This window comes from Ammodytes marinus, assembly GCF_949987685.1.
Source record: "Ammodytes marinus genome assembly, chromosome: 2".
Taxonomy (NCBI): Eukaryota; Metazoa; Chordata; class Actinopteri; order Uranoscopiformes; family Ammodytidae; genus Ammodytes; species Ammodytes marinus.
Window position 1 is genome coordinate 14,001,123 of NC_137231.1, and position 18,407 is coordinate 14,019,529.

The window sequence follows — 18,407 nt, forward strand, 5'->3', positions numbered from 1 at the left end:
AGGTGTAAAGAAATGGAAAATATGCACATGCAGTGCCAACAACTTGCATACATAACTGTGTGTGTGTATGTGTGTCATTAAGGACACAGTAAGGATGGTGAGCAGGCAAGACGAATGTCATGTTGCTCCACCTAACAGGCTCTCTTGCCATTCAGAATCCCTTTCCCTCTTGATCTCGGACAGACTTGTGGCTGAGGTGGATGCCACACATTCTCACATTCTACAGTTCTCATTCTCTCTTTTTTAAACACACCCACACAGACCCCCCTCCACACACACACACACACACACACACACACACACACACACACACACACACACACACACACACACACACACATACATTTTGAATATTATTGTTGCATTGCATAATGATACATAGATTATGCTTTATACATATAATTAACCATCTGTGTCATGATGGGTGATTTAACTTATTTCTCTCTTTTATTTCTTGGCTCAGTATTGCTTGACACTAGTTTAGTGGTCAATCAGGGCTTTTGCTGTTGGGCTCAGCACCATGAAAAACACACAGCCACACACACACACACACACACACACACACACACACACACACACACACACACACACACACACACACACACACACACACACACACACACACACACCAGCAGTGCTAATATTCCCAGAGTGGGACCAGTTGCCAGTGGACAGAGAGGTTGCCTGATCAGGTTTGCTCTGATCTATTTCGCTCAGTCATCTTGATTTTAAGATAGGATCATGCCTCTTACTTTACATTCAACCGAGTTTATGAAGGAACAATGCAACCCATCACATAATACAGGTGAGACCAAAACCCAGGCTTGTGTGGCAAAGTTTGTATAGTCGTTTAATTGGGCTAACTAAGTCGTCTTCTCTACATCTTACTCAGTATCTCTCAATTCGTATAAATGAATCTATTTGTTTACGGGTTCTACGTACTCTCTTATAACTACTACAGTTTTTGCATTGATTAAGAAATCCAAAAATGTCTGTTTGAGATTTTCAAGATGTTCAGTGTTATTGTATTCAGAGTTGCATGTAGTATGTGCTTACTCCGTTTCAGGAAATACCCATTTTTATAATATCTCTGATCTTTATATTTGTCGTATTTTATCTATTTTCTCATTTTAAGATTATGACTTCAAGTACAGCAATAATGAGATGTCCTCCCCTTGTACAACAACAGAAGAGGATTTTTTCAGAAAATAATGATACCATCTTTAGCTATGGACTTTGCCATTTCTTTTACACAAAAAGTGCGTCAAATATGTCAATGTGTTATAAAAAGAAATCATGAATGCGTTAACTATCTGCTTACACCAATATCTTATGAATGTGATAACACTGTGTTAAAACCCAAAGAAGAAATTGAGATACACTTCAGCAAGGGATGCAGCTATGTCTCTTTTGTACTTTTATCACTGACTTGGCAGTAAAGTCAAATGCAATATATTAAAGAGTTGAACAAAGAGCAGAAAATAAAAGACTTAATGCAGCTCAAGAGGAAAGATGATGCTTTATCACTTCCTAGAAACGATCAGCCCGATAATCTAAGGAAGATTTGGTTATCTTGATAGTACGCTTATCAGTCTTTTAAAGGTTTTAGTTTGTAACAGGCTCTTTACAATTGCTGCAGGCTACCTCTCTCTCTCTCCCCCTCTCTCTCTCTCTCTCTATATATATATATGCATATATATATACAGTATATATGTCTTTATTTATATGTGTATGTATATATACAGTATATGTGTGTATATATATATACATTATACACAATTGATTTGCAAGAAAGGTTAGTCATTCATTATTGTTATAAGGTAAAGGGGAAAAACGGGAGAGAGAAAACGCAAAGAGATTAGGGTGTTGATTGGATTTGGTTCTCAATTCAGCTCCCTGCCAGTGACAATAAGAAAGAGGAGATACAATAGTAAAGGAGGGGGAAGAAAGGACAGGGAAAAGAGCGTGGAGGCGGTGGAGCTTCAGCGTAATGGAGTCAAGACCCCTAACAGGCTGTCAGATGATGCTCACTTGCCGCACAGTCACTCCTTACACACAAACACAACAGCCGTGTGTGTGTGTGTGTGTGTGTGTGTGTGTGTGTGTGTGTGTGTGCACCATGGTGATAAATCTTAATTACACAATGGAGTGTAGGCAATGTGCCATCTCATCATACCATGTCAAATCTCATAAGCAACAGAGGAGTGTGAGGGGGAGAACGAGAGAAAGAGACGCAATTGTATGAACCAGAGATAGTGAGAAAATGTCCGCACCATATCTAAACAGAAAAGCAGAATTGAAACGCGTAAAGCAAAATATGGGGTGCAAAGATGGCAGGATGCTTATAGGTTAAACTACTGTTACCTATTTTGAAAGTTTTCTTTCGTGTTGTTCGACTTGTTTGGGTTTTTAGCGTAGTGTCAATACAAATTAAGTCTCAAACCTTCTGCCGCCGCTACAATTGCGCGGATCTAGTTTGTCCCAGGATGAACGGGCGGATGAATACACAGTTCTAGCATGTCAGGGAAAGAATGGGGCTGGGGGCGTTGTTGTGGGCTGCTGAGTCATCGTGGCCAGGGTGATCTCTAAAAGCAGCCCCCCAGCCCCCCAGAGTAATGGTTAATCGTGGGAAGTCTGGTGTTAGGGTAAGTGTGCCTGTGTGTAGGCCGAGCCTGTTTGTTGCCGGTTGCGGTGGGTTTTGGCGTGCCGTGGTGTGACAGGGCCAGTCAGGCGGATGGGGCGTGTGTTGTTGTAGCCGTGATGGTGGGGAAAGCCCTGTACAAGCAGCTCTCAGCTCTGCTGGCTGGGAGAAGAGCCGTGGCAGCTCTCCCAGAATAAAAAGCAGAAAAAAAATAAAAGAAAAAACGCTCTGTCCTTTTTGTTTCCACGGCTGTTGTGTTTTCTCTGCCGAAGGTTTGGGAGTCTGGTCTGTCTGTCCTCCTGCTTTGTCTGTGACTGTCCCGCTGTGACATACAGACCTATTCTGGACCGCTGGGGGAAGTCACCACGGAACCTCGCACAGACATAGTCCACTTCCTTTAGTAGTGGTGCCGAACCAGGAAGTGCAACCTCTAAACCGTAAGGTGCTGTGTAGAAGTAGATTTCAATGTCCGCAGGTGCCGTGCCCATATTCACAGACACAGAAAATTGACACCTAAACGTATGCAATACAAAGGATTAACTAGATTTTAGAGAAGAGAAAAAACTGAAAGATATTGATCTGCTACAGCCGTTGTGATAGTTTGACAGATTATAAAAATGATTTGGGCTTGACAATCGATGGAAGCTGAACCAATCCTATTCCAGGCTGTGCCAGTTGGCAGTAGGGAGATACAATCCTACAGTGAATTGTGTTGTGTTGTTGTTATGACAATTGTTCTAAAAATGTAAGATATTTACGCAAGACTGGAATCAGGACCAGGCCCAGAAACGATATGTGAAACTGCTATGTGCTGAGATAAAGAGTGTAGCTATTATCTTAAAATCCACTTGACCGGGTATTAGTGTAACGTTACGCCACAGCTTCCTCCACCAGTCTCGTCTGAATTGTTCATAAATGAACATGTGAGATTTCATGTGTCTCAAAGGACTTGCATGACTTTTGGTTGGCAGGGAATAGGTTATGAAATTTACCAATTCCCAGTGTGTTGTCTCTGGATTTACTCAGTCATTTAGTATCTGCTCCTTCCTGGCTGTTAGTGGAAAAAAGTGTTGCTGTACTGTACCAGTACCTTAACTCATTGCAATCTTCAAATGCATTGTAGGAATAACTGCAGTTTGTTTACGGTATTTCCTCTTATCAAACCCAAAGGAACTTAGGGAAATAAAGGAGAACATTGAGGCAGCACCCACTACTAAAGTAGTTGTATTGTATAGCATACCAAAAGAAAGGGCAATACAACTGCCTGCTCCATAAGTACTGTAATGCCCCTTTGAATAACAGGCAGAATAGCAGAATAGGCCGACATTCTTCATACTTTGATCATACAGCTCTGGATACAGTGTCCTTTCTTATTATTTCTTACAGATGATCTATTGTTGTACTTATCCTTGTTGGCACTTAACAAGTATTAATGCATGTATCTGTGGTGACAGACATTTATCCACATGTCTATGAGTCTCTTATCCTGTGCTGCAAGAGTATCATGGGCCAGCCCCGTGGCTCTACAGTGTCTTACTGGTCATGTCTGTGGCAGAATAATTTGCTCAAGTCATTCTCTCTGTCACTCAGACCTGCAGCAGATGTGACCGCAGGATACATGCTGTCACCAATACAACATTCCACCAGCTGTTTTATGTTGAAGGAGACTTTCTATATTGCACAATACAAAGAACACAAAGCACACACATACTGTAGAATCTACAATATGTTTGTGTGCTTTGTGTTCTTGTGTAGACAACACACACACCTTTGATCATATAATGCATAAAGGCTTAGCTGGCTTTAAATAAGAGTATGAAAGGACTGATACTCAGACATAATTTACCGCCTCACTGTATTCACAGTAACATCTGCTTTTCCTTTCCCAGTCCCCGAATAACAGCATTTTAATTATGTGTGAGAGTCTCTGAATTGTGTGTGTGTGTGTGTGTGTGTGTGTTTGTATGTATGTGTGCCATTTCCAAAGTGCTTGTTTCTAGTCTGCAACTAGGTTTGGGTGTGAGATTGCTGATTGTTTTCTTTTAATGTTGTGTATGCTCTGTTTGCCATCCCCAAACCAGCAATGCTCTGGCTGTTATTTTACACAACACACGGAACACTTCTTATTTATTGGAAGACAAGAAAACGCTTTCTTTCACAGGCGAACACCTCAGTCAAACATAAGTTTGCTCATGATTGGAGCCCGCTGCTGCTGCCAGTCTGCTGACACTCCTGCATGCTCAGGTCACAGCTCCATTATCTGACAAACACTGACTGAGTTCTTCTGTCATCATTTCTGCAGGCACAGAAATCGTGGATAGAAAGAGCCTTCAGCAAGAGAGAATGTGTTCATATCATAGTGAGCGCCAAAGACCACCATAGGTGAGTAACACAGTGTGTGATAGAAAGGGAAAATCTCAATCTCAACGCTTTGCAATATTGTGTATACTGTATGTATGTCAATTACATTACCCTTGATTCCAGCTAGTCATTTGTTTTACAAGAAAGATATTTTGTATTTTAAAAAAGGCTATACATTTAGGATGCAGCTGCATTTTTTCCTATAAAAGCGACAAGACTGTAATGAGCAAGCAAGCTAATGTGATAGCCCACCCCCTGTTACACTACTGACCTTTTAAAAAATGCCTCAAAGTAATGGATTGGATTTATATAGCGCTTTTATTCGCACTCAACGCACTTTACAGGGTTCCAGGTTCCATTCATTCACACACAGTCATACCGGTAGTATTAAACTACGATAGTAGCCACAGCTGCTCTGGCAGACTGACGGAAGCGTGGCTGCCATTCCGCGCCTACGGCCCCTCCGACCACGACCTCAAACATACATCAGAAATACACATTCACATGAGGCAAGGTGGGTGAAGTGTCTTGCCCAAGGACACAATCACCATGACACAGGTGGCAGGGTGGGAATTGAACCACCAACCCTTCGATCATTGACCACCTGTGCCACAGTCACGCTACTATCACGCTGGCTTCTATTTGCATCACAGGTGGATGCTCTTCAATAATGAGCCAAAACACTGACATTTTACATAAGAAAACCACAAAGGGTAAATTTGAGTACAGTAAAATATTCCTAACATTATTTCAGAGGGTTATTCATTAAGCAACAGACAAAATAGAGCCCAGAGCAGCGTACTGCTCATCAGCATATCAAAGCGTAACTATGTACATTTATAATACTAATTTTATAACATGATTGTTATGATAAGGCTGCACTCACTATCTCAAAGTTCCTGCTCCTGCAAACTCACTGTCAAGTTGACGTAATCAAAATATTCACTACAGCTGAGGATGTTGCTTAGGGCAACAAAGTCAGAGAGAGAAGTCTTTTTCCTGCAACTAACTACCAGTCCTCATAGTGACAAACTCAGGAAATGGCACTGTCTGTTAGGTAAACAGAATTAGCATAACTGGAGTAAAGGCGGAAGCCAATAGGAGGGGAAAGAAATGTTCTCCAAGATCAAATTAACTTTTCTCTTTTAAGTCAAAAACACGTGTGTTGATGACGCATGAGGCAGAAAGACGCTTTTTTCCCTTTCAGTCACACACAATCTCCGTCTCACCCTCTCCTGTTTCTGTCTCGGTGCCACAGTAGTTCCTCTTGGGGTTTTGGCTTCTAAAGAATTCAGTTGCTATATGGAAACTTGTGTGCAATATACAAATCTCTCTTTCACTTCACTGTCTCTTCTCATCCAGGTGCTGTTGTGGTCGTCTGGTAGGTCTGCATGTGGGCCTCCCTCCGGGCATTTCCTCCAGTCAGAATGATAAGTCCGAGCGCTTGTCCAAGAATGACAGCCTGTCAGAGAAGTGGTCGATCAGCAAACACACACAGCTCAGTCCCACCGATGCCTTCGGCACAATTGAGTTCCAGGGAGGAGGACACTCCAACAAAGCCATGGTGACTCCCATGACAAATCTACTGTGTTGTTGCATTTTGTCAGTGGACTTCCTTTCTTGTTCTGCCTAAGGCAAAACAAAAAACGGTTTTGGAGGTCCAGAAATAAACTCACAGAGACAACACATGGGAGTGAGGATAAACGTGCACCGAGTTTTAAGTGTCTAATGGAAACCCTTCCCTCATGTTTATAAGTGTGGTTTTGAAAATGGCAGACTTATTATTTAATTCACCCCAAAAGATGGAAATATTAATGGAGGTTTAGGCATGGAGGTCAAACAGGAGCTACATAGTCCAAATACAGATGAGATGTAATAATTACTCATCTAGAGTCTTTTTGTTCCTCTGCAATCCAGCTTCTCTTCAAATTACACTGAAGCTGGTTCAAATGTAAATGCATCACACATATCCAGAATGACAAAAATGCATCATAACAGCATACTTTAAGATGACAGCAAAATCAATACAATAAGTATAATTAAGTGTTATTATATTTAAAATACTTGTGCATAGACACTGCCACAGATTAAATGTTTGCCTATTTAATTAATCCATCTCAAAAGTAGGCTGATTGTACCTGTTACATGGTGACAGAATGACATCACACATACAGTAAGATTCAGGACATCCATTTGGTTAGAGCTGAATTATATCTGATTCATTCCCTTGTTAAATTATTCATTTACGTTGAAGAAACATAGGTTGGGTGTCTGGGGATGATAAATTAACAGATGCTCTATAATACATGCAGCTCTCCAAGCATAACAACTTCTGTTGAATGCTGCTGCAGCTTGAAAATGGAAAGACACTGTGATCCAAGTGATATGTCATTACAGATTAGATGTTGTTTTTAAATGTAGTGTTGTGTCTATGTGTGCGATCCTGTTTGTGTGTATGCCTCAGGCACATGCAGACTTCAGGTCATTGTGTGCCTGAGGGTAAAGCAGATATTATGCTCTTGTCCATCACTGACACATGCCCCACTTTTTTCAGTACGTGCGAGTATCTTATGACACCAAGCCTGACCTGCTGCTTCACCTGATGACCAAGGAGTGGCAGCTGGATCTGCCCAAGCTGCTCATCTCAGTCCACGGGGGCCTGCAGAACTTTGAACTACAGCCCAAACTCAAACAGGTCTTTGGTAAAGGGCTCATCAAGGCTGCCATGACAACAGGAGCCTGGATATTCACCGGAGGGGTCAACACAGGTAAAGTACAGTACAGTCATGCAGCTTTTGAAGTACTCACACATCTTGCTACCTTTCCTGGAATAGATATTTATGTGTTATGTAAAGTCTATGTCATTTGGATATTCTATCAGCAATGTGCAGCCTCACTTCCTTTTATATAAATTGAGCCATGTTCTTGTGCTGGGAGTATGATGACTGTGTTCAAATGTTCTTCATGAGTTATCAGTTATTAAATAACCCTTTATCAAAGCCTTCAGGGCTGCAAGGATGTTGAACCACTGGATAACTGCAAAATGGTTCTTTTAAACACATTATATATGAGCACTCAGCTATATTTAGAGACACTCAAAGTCAAACCAAATAGGTTAAGTAATAGCTCTCAATTAATAATGCATGCATCTTAAGAGAGTTAAAGTAAATAGTGTAAGGGAGTCTAGATTGCTTATTTTTTATCATGAAAGTCAATATAAGGGTGTCACATTTGGACCAAAAGATGCATTTGATTAAAAAACGTCTTGACACACTGACAGAAAGTAGGGTGTACCATTGAAATCAATATAAAGTTTCCCCTTTTAGAATCTACAAGTATTTAAGATAGTGAATAAGTGACTTTGGTGACTAAGGAGATCTCTTTCTGGAGATACCGAGCTGGATGGATTTGGCCTGGGGCAGGATTTATGAGGATTTCAGTGGACTGGATCTTGAACAGATGGATAGTTAAGTGTTGGAGGGTTGGAAGTGTTAAAGCAGTCCATTAAATAATCTGCTCAAAGTATGCAGCAGCAAGAGGATTTGGTAACAGTGTTTGTGACAAAATTGGATTATAGGTTGAAAAGAAAATAGGTAAAACAAAACTCCACTGACAGATGGACAGCAGATGAAATATATGAAGTTATTATGCATATGGAGGGTATTGACCATGATTAAGTTTGAGCTCTCAATAAGTTATGGATTGGAAACTTGGCCGCTCCTGTTTGTCAAATGACTGTAAGTATATGTTGAAACTTTTATCAATTGTTAACATGCATGGGAATGGAAATAAATTACTCTTTTGTAAAATATATAGGATGGTATGGACTGCATATGTGTTTCTTAGCCTGTTGCCTTTGGTCAAACATTTTCAGAGGTGTTGATAGTGGATTTCTTATTAGTGCCTATTAATTTTGTCTTCGCTGTATGAGTTAACTTTTTTTTTACTGACTTGAATTAATTAATAGGAGGTGGAAATAAATAGTTTTTCCACAGTGTGCCCACTCTTGAATACAGAAAGGAATGGACAGTGAGGTTACGACAGAATGGGTGCAGAGTCAAGAAAAAGTGGGAGAGAAGCCTGTATAATAGATGAAGTGATGGATTGGAGGTGGAGAGAGAATGAATGTCAGCAGGAGAGAAAGGATAAGCTGGCCTCCAGGTCTGACTGTTGCTCCCCTGAGGACCACAACTAGAGGCCTGGAGCTACGACCTGTCTGTTTGAATCTGTGTTTCTGTAAATGTGTTTGCATTCACACTGGCTGCTATGCTGTGGTCTTTCTGTAGAAAGACATTCTGTTTATCTCTCACTGCAGAGTATATCATTCTACTTTATTCATTCTTTAGGTGGTCTATTGATTGTGACAAAACTGATTTGTAATGTTTCTGTCGTTCTCTCTTAACACTCCTAAACATTTCTGCAACACAAATCCACAAACACACACACACACACACACACACACATACACAGGGGTGATTCGCCATGTGGGTGATGCACTGAAAGACCACGCCTCCAAGTCAAGAGGGAAGATCTGCACCATTGGCATTGCTCCATGGGGCATCGTAGAAAACCAAGAGGATCTTGTTGGAAAAGATGTGAGTCTGTGAGGAAAAAACATTTAGAAAAACACTGACAGACTAGCCGTTTGCTGGCTTTAGTTCTTGTGTGTTTGTGTGTGTGTGTGTGTGTGTGTGTGTGTGTGTGTGTGTGTGTGTGTGTGTGTGTGTGTGTGTGTGTGTGTGTGTGTGTGTGTGTGTGTGTGTGTGTGTGTGTGTGTGTGTGTGTGTGTGTGCGCGGTGCATGTGTGCGTGCGTGCGGTGCATGTGTGCGAGTGAGTGAGTGAGTGTGGAAAATGTCATTTGCATAGTTGCAAAATCTTTTGAATTGCATTTATTAACTGAGATGCTGAGTAAGTCAATCTGTAATAAACATTCCTCCAAAGAGAGTTGGACAGCTGGCAGAACTACATGAGACTGCGCAGTACATGCTGACTCAATTAAATCTCTGGAATTAATGTTACATTAAATTCCATCAGAATGTGCTGCACTCTGTCCTATTGAACAAGTCGAGCAAAGTCAATGAATACTAAAAGCTAAAATGAGATTATCAAAGGCCCACTATGCAACATTGGAATGAAAGAAAATTAGTCACACAAAGATAATCCCTCACACTAAACACAAGATTCAAACTAAGCTCCTCCCCAGCTACTTCAGGCTACCCCGTGTCATTTTATTAACAGCAAAATAAATGTGTTGTTTAAAATGATGGATTGTGTAAATGTGTCAGATTGTTTTTCTGAGCTAACCTTAGAACCTGCTGTAGATATAACAGCAGTGGCTAATGAAAATACATTGGTGAAATTGATGCAACATGAGGCATCTCTTTTTTAGTCTCTTATGCCTGCAAAGTATGTGCCATTTTGTGATAGGATAGGGGTTTCCATTTTAATGTGTAGCTTTTAAACCAAGACAATCCCAGATGACCATAAAGGTTATTTTTCAAACTTTTGAAAATTTCCCCTTAAGCCACAGAGGTCCTTACTCAACTGTTTTTAAGGCGGAGTAGAATCTGCATAGCAATTAAATTGAATTTGAGGTGTTAAATCTCCTAAATTTAAAATTTTTGAAAATGAAACATTCTGCAATGTTTGTCTTTTTCTTTTTGCTGCCAATACTTGAGCAACATTAATTGTGCTAAAAAAAAACATGCAGTCGTTATCGTTAAGCCATTCATTTGAACATTGTCAAGTTGCCACAAACCCCTCTAAGCCGTAAGATTCTCAGATGTTTTGTAATAACTTCAATGCTATCTTTTTTTCTTGGCTAGGTGGTGCGACCATACCAGACCATGTCAAACCCTTTGAGCAAGTTGACCGTTCTAAACAGTCTCCACTCCCACTTCATCCTGGCAGACAATGGCACCACGGGAAAGTACGGAGCTGAAGTCAAACTGCGACGCCAGCTGGAGAAACACATTTCCCTGCAAAAGATCAACACACGTGAGTGGATTTTACTGTATTGGCCTGTCATGGCTATCAACAGACCTTTTTACCCCCGAATTAGTGGACGTTTTTTATGGTCACACAGCATGATAACTCACAGGGTGTCAGGAAGTATTTTATCAAATGGATACATGGTTACAATGCCGTCATTATCATGACTCAAACTTTACTTCTCTCAGCACCATTGTTGTTATCTGTCAGTCCTATCACTTGTGTTCACTGATAGAGGACTTTATGAAGGTATGTTAAATGTCACTCAGAATGAAACTGGGCTTTTTCCACTAGTGAAACCATTGCCATATTCTTCTAAACCTTTTGGGTTCAGGTATTTAAGAAATGTCCCTGGGGTTAACAGGATACACAAATGCATTTCCTCTCTGTTCATCCTCCAGTCATGTGACCCATGGACTTCCCTTTGTCATCCTATGCCTGGACTCATACAAAAGGGGCTGGGAAGGCAAAGGGACGCCCAGTCGTCATATAAGCATCTGACATATAATAGTAACATACTGCACCATCCCTAATTTATTTATGTATCTTTATTTTTTTTGTGGATCTATGATTAGCAGCAATACTGCCTCCTCGGAACAAATTGATAAGTGACCATGTGCACTCCATACAGTACTTTCTGCTGACCGTAACACAGAGCTATATCACCCACGGACTCTCTCAAGCTGTTCTTAACAGCCTGTAGTGTCTGAGGAAACATCAATAACCATCTTCAAATGGGTAACCTGTCAAGCAGGTTGGCAACAGTTGCCGGATAAGGACTGTTTCTTGATTTGATTACCTGCCCAGTCAGTTGTGGAGTGCATCAGTTTTACTCGCTGCAGGGATGCTGTGTAGGATCAAAGAGTAGCCTGAGGGGCTGTTGAGGAAGGAAGGATAAAGAAAGTAAAGAGGGAAAAATCATTTAAGTTTGAATTGCCTTACACGTGGGTTAAGGACCACATGTAACCTCTAGTTCTTTTTTCTCTCTCTCAGTCATACATTACATTATAATTTAAAGATTGCTGATTTAAAAAATTATACTCTTATTTCTGATCTTTAAAGGCGCACACGCAGGGACATATTATCTAGGTACTGTAACTCCTCCTTACCATCACCTGTAGCCAACAGACCTTGTCAAGCTTAAAAGAGGAAGAAAATCAATAAAATTATTGAAACCATTCAGCACAGCTCACTTTGCACCACTGCACAGCTATTTTGACAGCGGTGGTCATGATGCCTTTTAATCAAAAGCCTGCCTCAGAGTAAAAGAGAGAGAGAGGAGAGTGAAAAATGAAAACAGAGAAGAGGGATTGAGGGAAGAAAAATTATATAAAGCGCGAAGGAAGTGTGAAGCCGCTGAAGAAGATACAGGCAGTGAGACAAGATATTACCCAGAGGTGACTTCACTGAAAAAGCGAGGTGAAGTAATATGATTCATTCATGAATGTTTTCGTATTTTGTCTCTCAGAATTGTTCAGGTAAATAATAAAACCCTGGCGGTCAAAAGAAGACTAAAAGTTATTCATTTGTGCAGGTTCAGATAACGTCTGCTTGAAAGAATGAGGCACCTTGAGCGTGCCCTCCTACATTCCATCTTAATACCCCAGAATATTAAAATGGATGCACAAGTACTTTGTAAATTGAATGTGCGCATAACTCTGTCTACTGTGTAACCTTCACTTATTCTTCTATAGCAGTGGTTTGTTTCATTAATCACATCATAGGTAGAAAATGAAGTAGCTAGGGTAATTGAATCCAGAAGCCATAAAACCTTGTGTTGCAGATTAGCTGTGACATTGTGACCTCTACTGTGGATCAGCCCATACAGTAAGAGATTACAGTCAAGCTACGTTACATGGGACATCAAGAGGGTTGTAATCTTCTTCTTTCAAGCACCATAAGTGCCCAGACAAACTCTTGATTTTTCCGATATAGCTAAAAATAAAACCCGTCTTATGCTATCTACTTGTGTGACCAACTGGATTACTTGGCGGCTCGCGTTCTTTGACGCATCATACAGCTGCAGTGTCACGGTTTGATTCTGGTTGAAAAATGTCACCTGCTGAATGTGACTGCATCCAGTAGAGCACAGAAAAGCAGTAAAATAGTAAAAAGATATGGTAGGCAAAATGTAATATTCAAAAGCTATTTTAATGTTGATTCAGGTTTGAAAACAATCAACATTATGAGTTGTATAAATGAATATTAGCTTTCCATGTCGGGGGTAAGGTGTGTTCATGCACAAACTTACACATTAAAAACATGTCAAAATGATAAGCATGGCCCTCCAGAGTGTTCAAACCTGTGGTGAAATGATAAATGAGCCAATAGTGGGAATGCTTGGACATACAATAAGACTTCCAAGGCTCCAGGGATGATTATAAGTTGAGGATGTGTACAACATGTTATGTGTTGTGAAAATAATTTAAACATCGGATAAGTAGTGTGAATTGTGGCAGCAAAATATGTAAAATACTGCGGAAATACTGGATATATTGTTAATGTGAAAAGTTGTGAAATGCAATTGAATATAATTTTGATTAAAATTCTTAAAATATTTTAATAATTTCAAAATAATTGTGATTTTAAAAACATTATTTGTTTGAGAGCCCCTAGCCAACTCATATGTTCCACACTTTTTGTAAATGTGTAGTTTGACAGAGCGCTTACAACATACATACTTGGGAAGAGAAAATACCTCTCCCCCTTCAATTCCATTATTCATGATAGACTCTCAAAGGTATTTGGTACCAAAGGTACTCTCAACGATATTGATTTTGGAGTGCCAATGCCGATGCCGATTATTTTCAGAGAAAAATTAAGATTACGATTTAAAAAAAAAAAAAATAATCCACAAAATATAGCCTATATTGAAAAAATTTACTTTTTTGAACCCTTAAATATGTATATACCTTTTACTGAAGAAAACATGTACAGGAACTTTTTCTGTATTGCAATACACATTGTCTAAAAAAAATAAAGTGTAACAAATATGTCTAAATTCAGACATTATGCATTTTATCTTACTGCACCCAACCCTCTGGAACTCCCTCCCCCCAAACATCAGCATCTCAATAAACACATTCAAAAGACAACTCAAAACTCACCTCTTTAAGGAAGCATAATGACACCTGACTCCAATTCAAACCTTATTTACATTTTTTCTGTATTTTGTTTTCTTTTTCTACATGTATGATTCTCTATGAGGTCAAATTTCTTTGAATGACCTCCAAAAAAGCGCCATATAAATTATATCAATTATTATTATTATTATTATTAACAGTCAAGCGATGACCAACACACCTGCTGCTGCTGTAAATAGGCTATAGCATTAATGCTATTCATTTAGGCTACCTCCAGGGCAGCAATACATTTCACATATGATTGCTTGAAAAAAAAAAAAAAAATCGGCAAAAAAACGGCCAATGTCGATAATTCCGAAATATGTAATAATCGGCCAGCCGATAAATCGGTCTGGCCCTAATGATAACACTATAACTTGTCTTAAAAAGGTGGCACAGAACATCAGTTTAAATCAGAATTCCACTTGATGTCACAATACAACTGAACGGGTAAAGATTGAGAGAAGGTTTTGCCCTGTAAATGTACCGTATTCCCTGACCTGTTATTCTGTAGCCTGTTATGTCACGCTACCTTCACAGTTGGGATGTTTCCTTTCTTGTTTAGTTGATGCTAGGATAAGAGTGTTTGTGTGTGTGTGTTCAGAGTGTGGGGATGAAAACAACCCACACATACTGTAGCACACCTCCATCAGTCACGCTGATACTAATTTGGCACATGGACGGACATACTAACAGACACTCGCACACACCCACGCACACAGAGCATGAATCATTGCTGGATCCTTAATTAGGACCATTTAAGTGTGCCTCGCTTAAACGCTCATCTTTTCCTCCCTATTTCCTTCTACTGCTCGTATTTCATCATCTGCAAGGCTGGATAGATATAGAAAGTTTTGGCCATGTATTCTCATCAACCGCCTTGCTCTATCTCTTTTCACACTTTTTCAGGGTAGTTTCCCTCCTGAGAGGTTAAAACTATTTAGGAGATCAGAACGTACATGGAGGAAGTGAGAGTAGGGGTTTGACGATTGTTTGATCTGATGCGTTGATGTCTGTATTGTGCACGGATACAGTCAGTCCAAGAATGGAGGGTGAAAAGGCTGAATGTGCTGAGAGAAACCATAGTGTTTCGGGTTGGTGTGGGATTATATGAAAATTTCATATCATCATAAGTATCGTGGACAAAAAAAAATCTATTCACAATGTTATCCCGATAATATTCAATATATTCTTAAAACTCAGGGAGTGGTTCCTAAACATAATTTAATTACTTTACCTTACATTTTGTTATATTCCCCCCTCAGGGAATCAGTATAGGACTGTATGTTAGCAAGCTTTTTAAAATAACTCATGAGCATATTATAAATTATCCCAATAATGGAAATTCACTGCAGTACTAGTAGTAATAGTAACGTACATTATCGTAACACCAATTGCACAGCAGGTTTAAAGTATTCAGTTAGCAACACGGCTGGGTGAAAGTTGAAAGTTATCTGAAGAGTGCAACAACAATGATATCAGGGTGTACTGATGGAAACAGAACATGAATTTCAAGTGCTGAGTGTTTTATTTGATATAAAGGGAATGTTCCGACTACAAAAATTCGCCTCCACAGATACGATTATTCATAGGGCTCTCAATTTTCTAACAAACACCGGATTAAATTCAGAAAAGTACAAAATAGCAAGTTCACTAGATGCAGCAGTTGGCAGAGTGCTAACACTGCTAAGCTCCAATTTCAACTCAAGCCTCCAGAAATAGCACTGTTTTTTGGTGGAATATTATGTTCATGGATCCAGAAAAAACTTTCTAAGCATTCATTATAATTCAAATGTCTCTAAACCTAAAAAACACATCCGCTAGGCATCACACACAAATACTTTTATCACTGAGTTGTAAGAGGTGTAACCATTAGGTCCAACTTAATATAAAGGCAGCAAGAATTCATCAACATATTATTTTGGTTCCATTCATATATGTGCACCCACAGAGGGAAACAGGAGGAACCTTTTCGGTGTGTGTGCTGGGTTGACAGCTTTAATTAGAATGTATGGGCCACAATGTGTGGCTTTCTAATCCATGTTGTAATACATCCAAGCTCCCACAGGAATAAATACAGTAGTTAAGGCTGTGGTTAATTACACAAATGAACTATGCATGCTAGGTCAATCCTGAAATGTGCCTCTTGTTTTTGTTTGGTCAGGCGTAAGAGAATTGTGTTTCATTTATCATCTGTTGATGTGTGTGCACCTCGATCTGTGTATTTGTGTGATTCTGTGTGCAGGCAGGAATGTGTCCTTCCAACTAGCCAGTACACAGCTGTGCTTAGCCCTCTTCATCTGATCCTTGTAGGGTTTTGATTGAACAATAATATGCTTTAGATACTGCTGCCAGTCATCAATAAATGCCCGATCCACACCAATGCAGCTTACAGCTAAAATAGACATCCAAAAGAAATGGAAGAATCAAATTCAAAACACAAGTCATAAGTCTGCTTCTCTTTCACATTCAGTTCTGTTGCTGTTTGGTCATGTCATGTGATGTGGCACAGTGACGTTTTACCTCTTTGAAGTAGGCGAGGTCCCTTAAATATTCTCCTTATGTAACTGTCCCTATTGAAAGCTGTTTTATATGCTATCTATAGTTGAAAGGTCTCGTGAGGCTGTGTGAGGCAAAGCGTAATGGTGGCGGATAGGCTTCATTATGTGAAACACACTATGGATTCTCCTCTGTGACTTATGCTGGCCAGGATGAGGTTGCAGGGCGCGGAGATCCATCGGTCACACAGCTTTTGAATTAGAAGAGTCAAAACACAACTGTATTAAAACAGAATGGAGGGCACAGGATGAACATTGAGTAGCGTTGGAAAGAAAAACTGGACAGAGTAAGACAGGTTGTAAGACGGAAAGCAGGAGAATGGTTTATAAAATGTATTGGACTGAGAGCACTAAAAGGGGGAAGGAACAAGGGGGGGTAAGATCGGACTTGGAAACCAGAAGCAGGACATTGAGCAACACTAAAATACAGTATATCAGGGAATTCATCCATGAGGTTGGAAAATCTTTCACATCTACAGTGCCTTCTCCTGTAGACAGTGCCATGTATTGATACCTAACTGCAAATTATGTATAATTACTCTAAATAGCCTGTGATTAGCAAGCAAGGACCCACCATGTGTGTTGAACAGTAGGGGATTTTTCAGTGACACCTTCTCTCTTTCTCTTTCTCTCTCTATCTCTCTATCACACACACCACAAATCTACACACGCACACACACACACACACACACACACACACACACTCATCCATAGCACCTGAACAGGGCACACAGTGCTAAGTGGGCTGGTTATTTTGGTCACAGGTGCTTTTTTTTCTTGACACCTTTTTCTTCTTTCTTGTCTTCCTACAATAATTGGAAAGCGTACAGCTTCTTGACACTGACAGGTCTGTGGAGTCATGAGACGTCACACATGCACATTTGCCTTGGATTTAGCTGTTATTTAGAGGAGAAGACGTATTGCTGATGTGATGAAGCCATCTTTCTGTATTTTTCCCTATGCCTTCCCTTTTCCTCATTTATGTCACTTTTTCTGTATTGCTCCTCCCCTTTTCTTCTCTCTACAATCACGCTCTGGCCCATTTCTCCTGCTCAAATGTGTTTTTATGTGCAGGTATTGGTCAGGGTGTTCCAGTGGTGGCTCTGATAGTAGAAGGAGGCCCCAATGTGATCTCCATAGTGCTGGAGTACCTCAGGGACACACCTCCCGTCCCTGTGGTGGTGTGTGACGGCAGCGGCAGGGCCTCAGACATCTTGGCCTTCGGTCACAAATACTCTGAGGATGGAGGGTATGCACTCACATGTGGACATTATACTTCAATCCAAAGAAAAAACACATCATTTTGTGACATTCATCCAGGGTGGAATATCAGATTTTGTATTTGGCTAAACTTGAAGCAATGCAAGAACTTGCCCAAATGTAAACTTTTTCTGAAATGCACATTGATTTTAAGTTATATATCTCACAAGACACACAAATAATTCCAAATGTTTTTACAGCTTTATATAATTTAAACTTCTGGAATGTAATCTCTCATTTAATTTCATTACTTCTTCCTGACACACTTTCTCCGTGCACCTTCTCCTGTCTCTGCAGCATCATTAACGAGTCTCTCAGAGACCAGTTGCTGGTGACCATCCAAAAGACTTTCACCTACAGTCGCACACAGGCCCAACATCTGTTCATCATTCTCATGGAGTGCATGAAAAAGAAGGAACTGGTAAGTGTCACTTTCTTATATGTGCACACACAGATGCCAACAAACACATTTT

General features: G+C 40.1%; 1 protein-coding gene across 12 annotated transcripts in view; it reads left to right on the forward strand.

The window, feature by feature from the left end:
* Positions 1–18,407, forward strand: part of trpm3 (transient receptor potential cation channel, subfamily M, member 3) — a gene marked incomplete at both ends in the record, with an annotated part of 142,316 nt that overhangs the window by 84,715 nt on the left and 39,194 nt on the right. For 10 of the 12 annotated variants that reach the window (XM_080051476.1, XM_080051480.1, XM_080051481.1 and 7 more), the window contains 7 exons: positions 4,944–5,023; positions 6,365–6,566; positions 7,557–7,770; positions 9,473–9,597; positions 10,829–11,000; positions 17,749–17,923; positions 18,232–18,355. In XM_080051476.1, the coding sequence (XP_079907602.1) occupies positions 4,944–5,023; positions 6,365–6,566; positions 7,557–7,770; positions 9,473–9,597; positions 10,829–11,000; positions 17,749–17,923; positions 18,232–18,355 (1,092 nt within the window). Of the gene's footprint in view, positions 1–4,943; positions 5,024–6,364; positions 6,567–7,556; positions 7,771–9,472; positions 9,598–10,828; positions 11,005–17,677; positions 17,924–18,231; positions 18,356–18,407 lie in introns of all 12 variants that reach the window. The other 2 variants (XM_080051483.1, XM_080051484.1) reach the window with 1 other exon arrangement.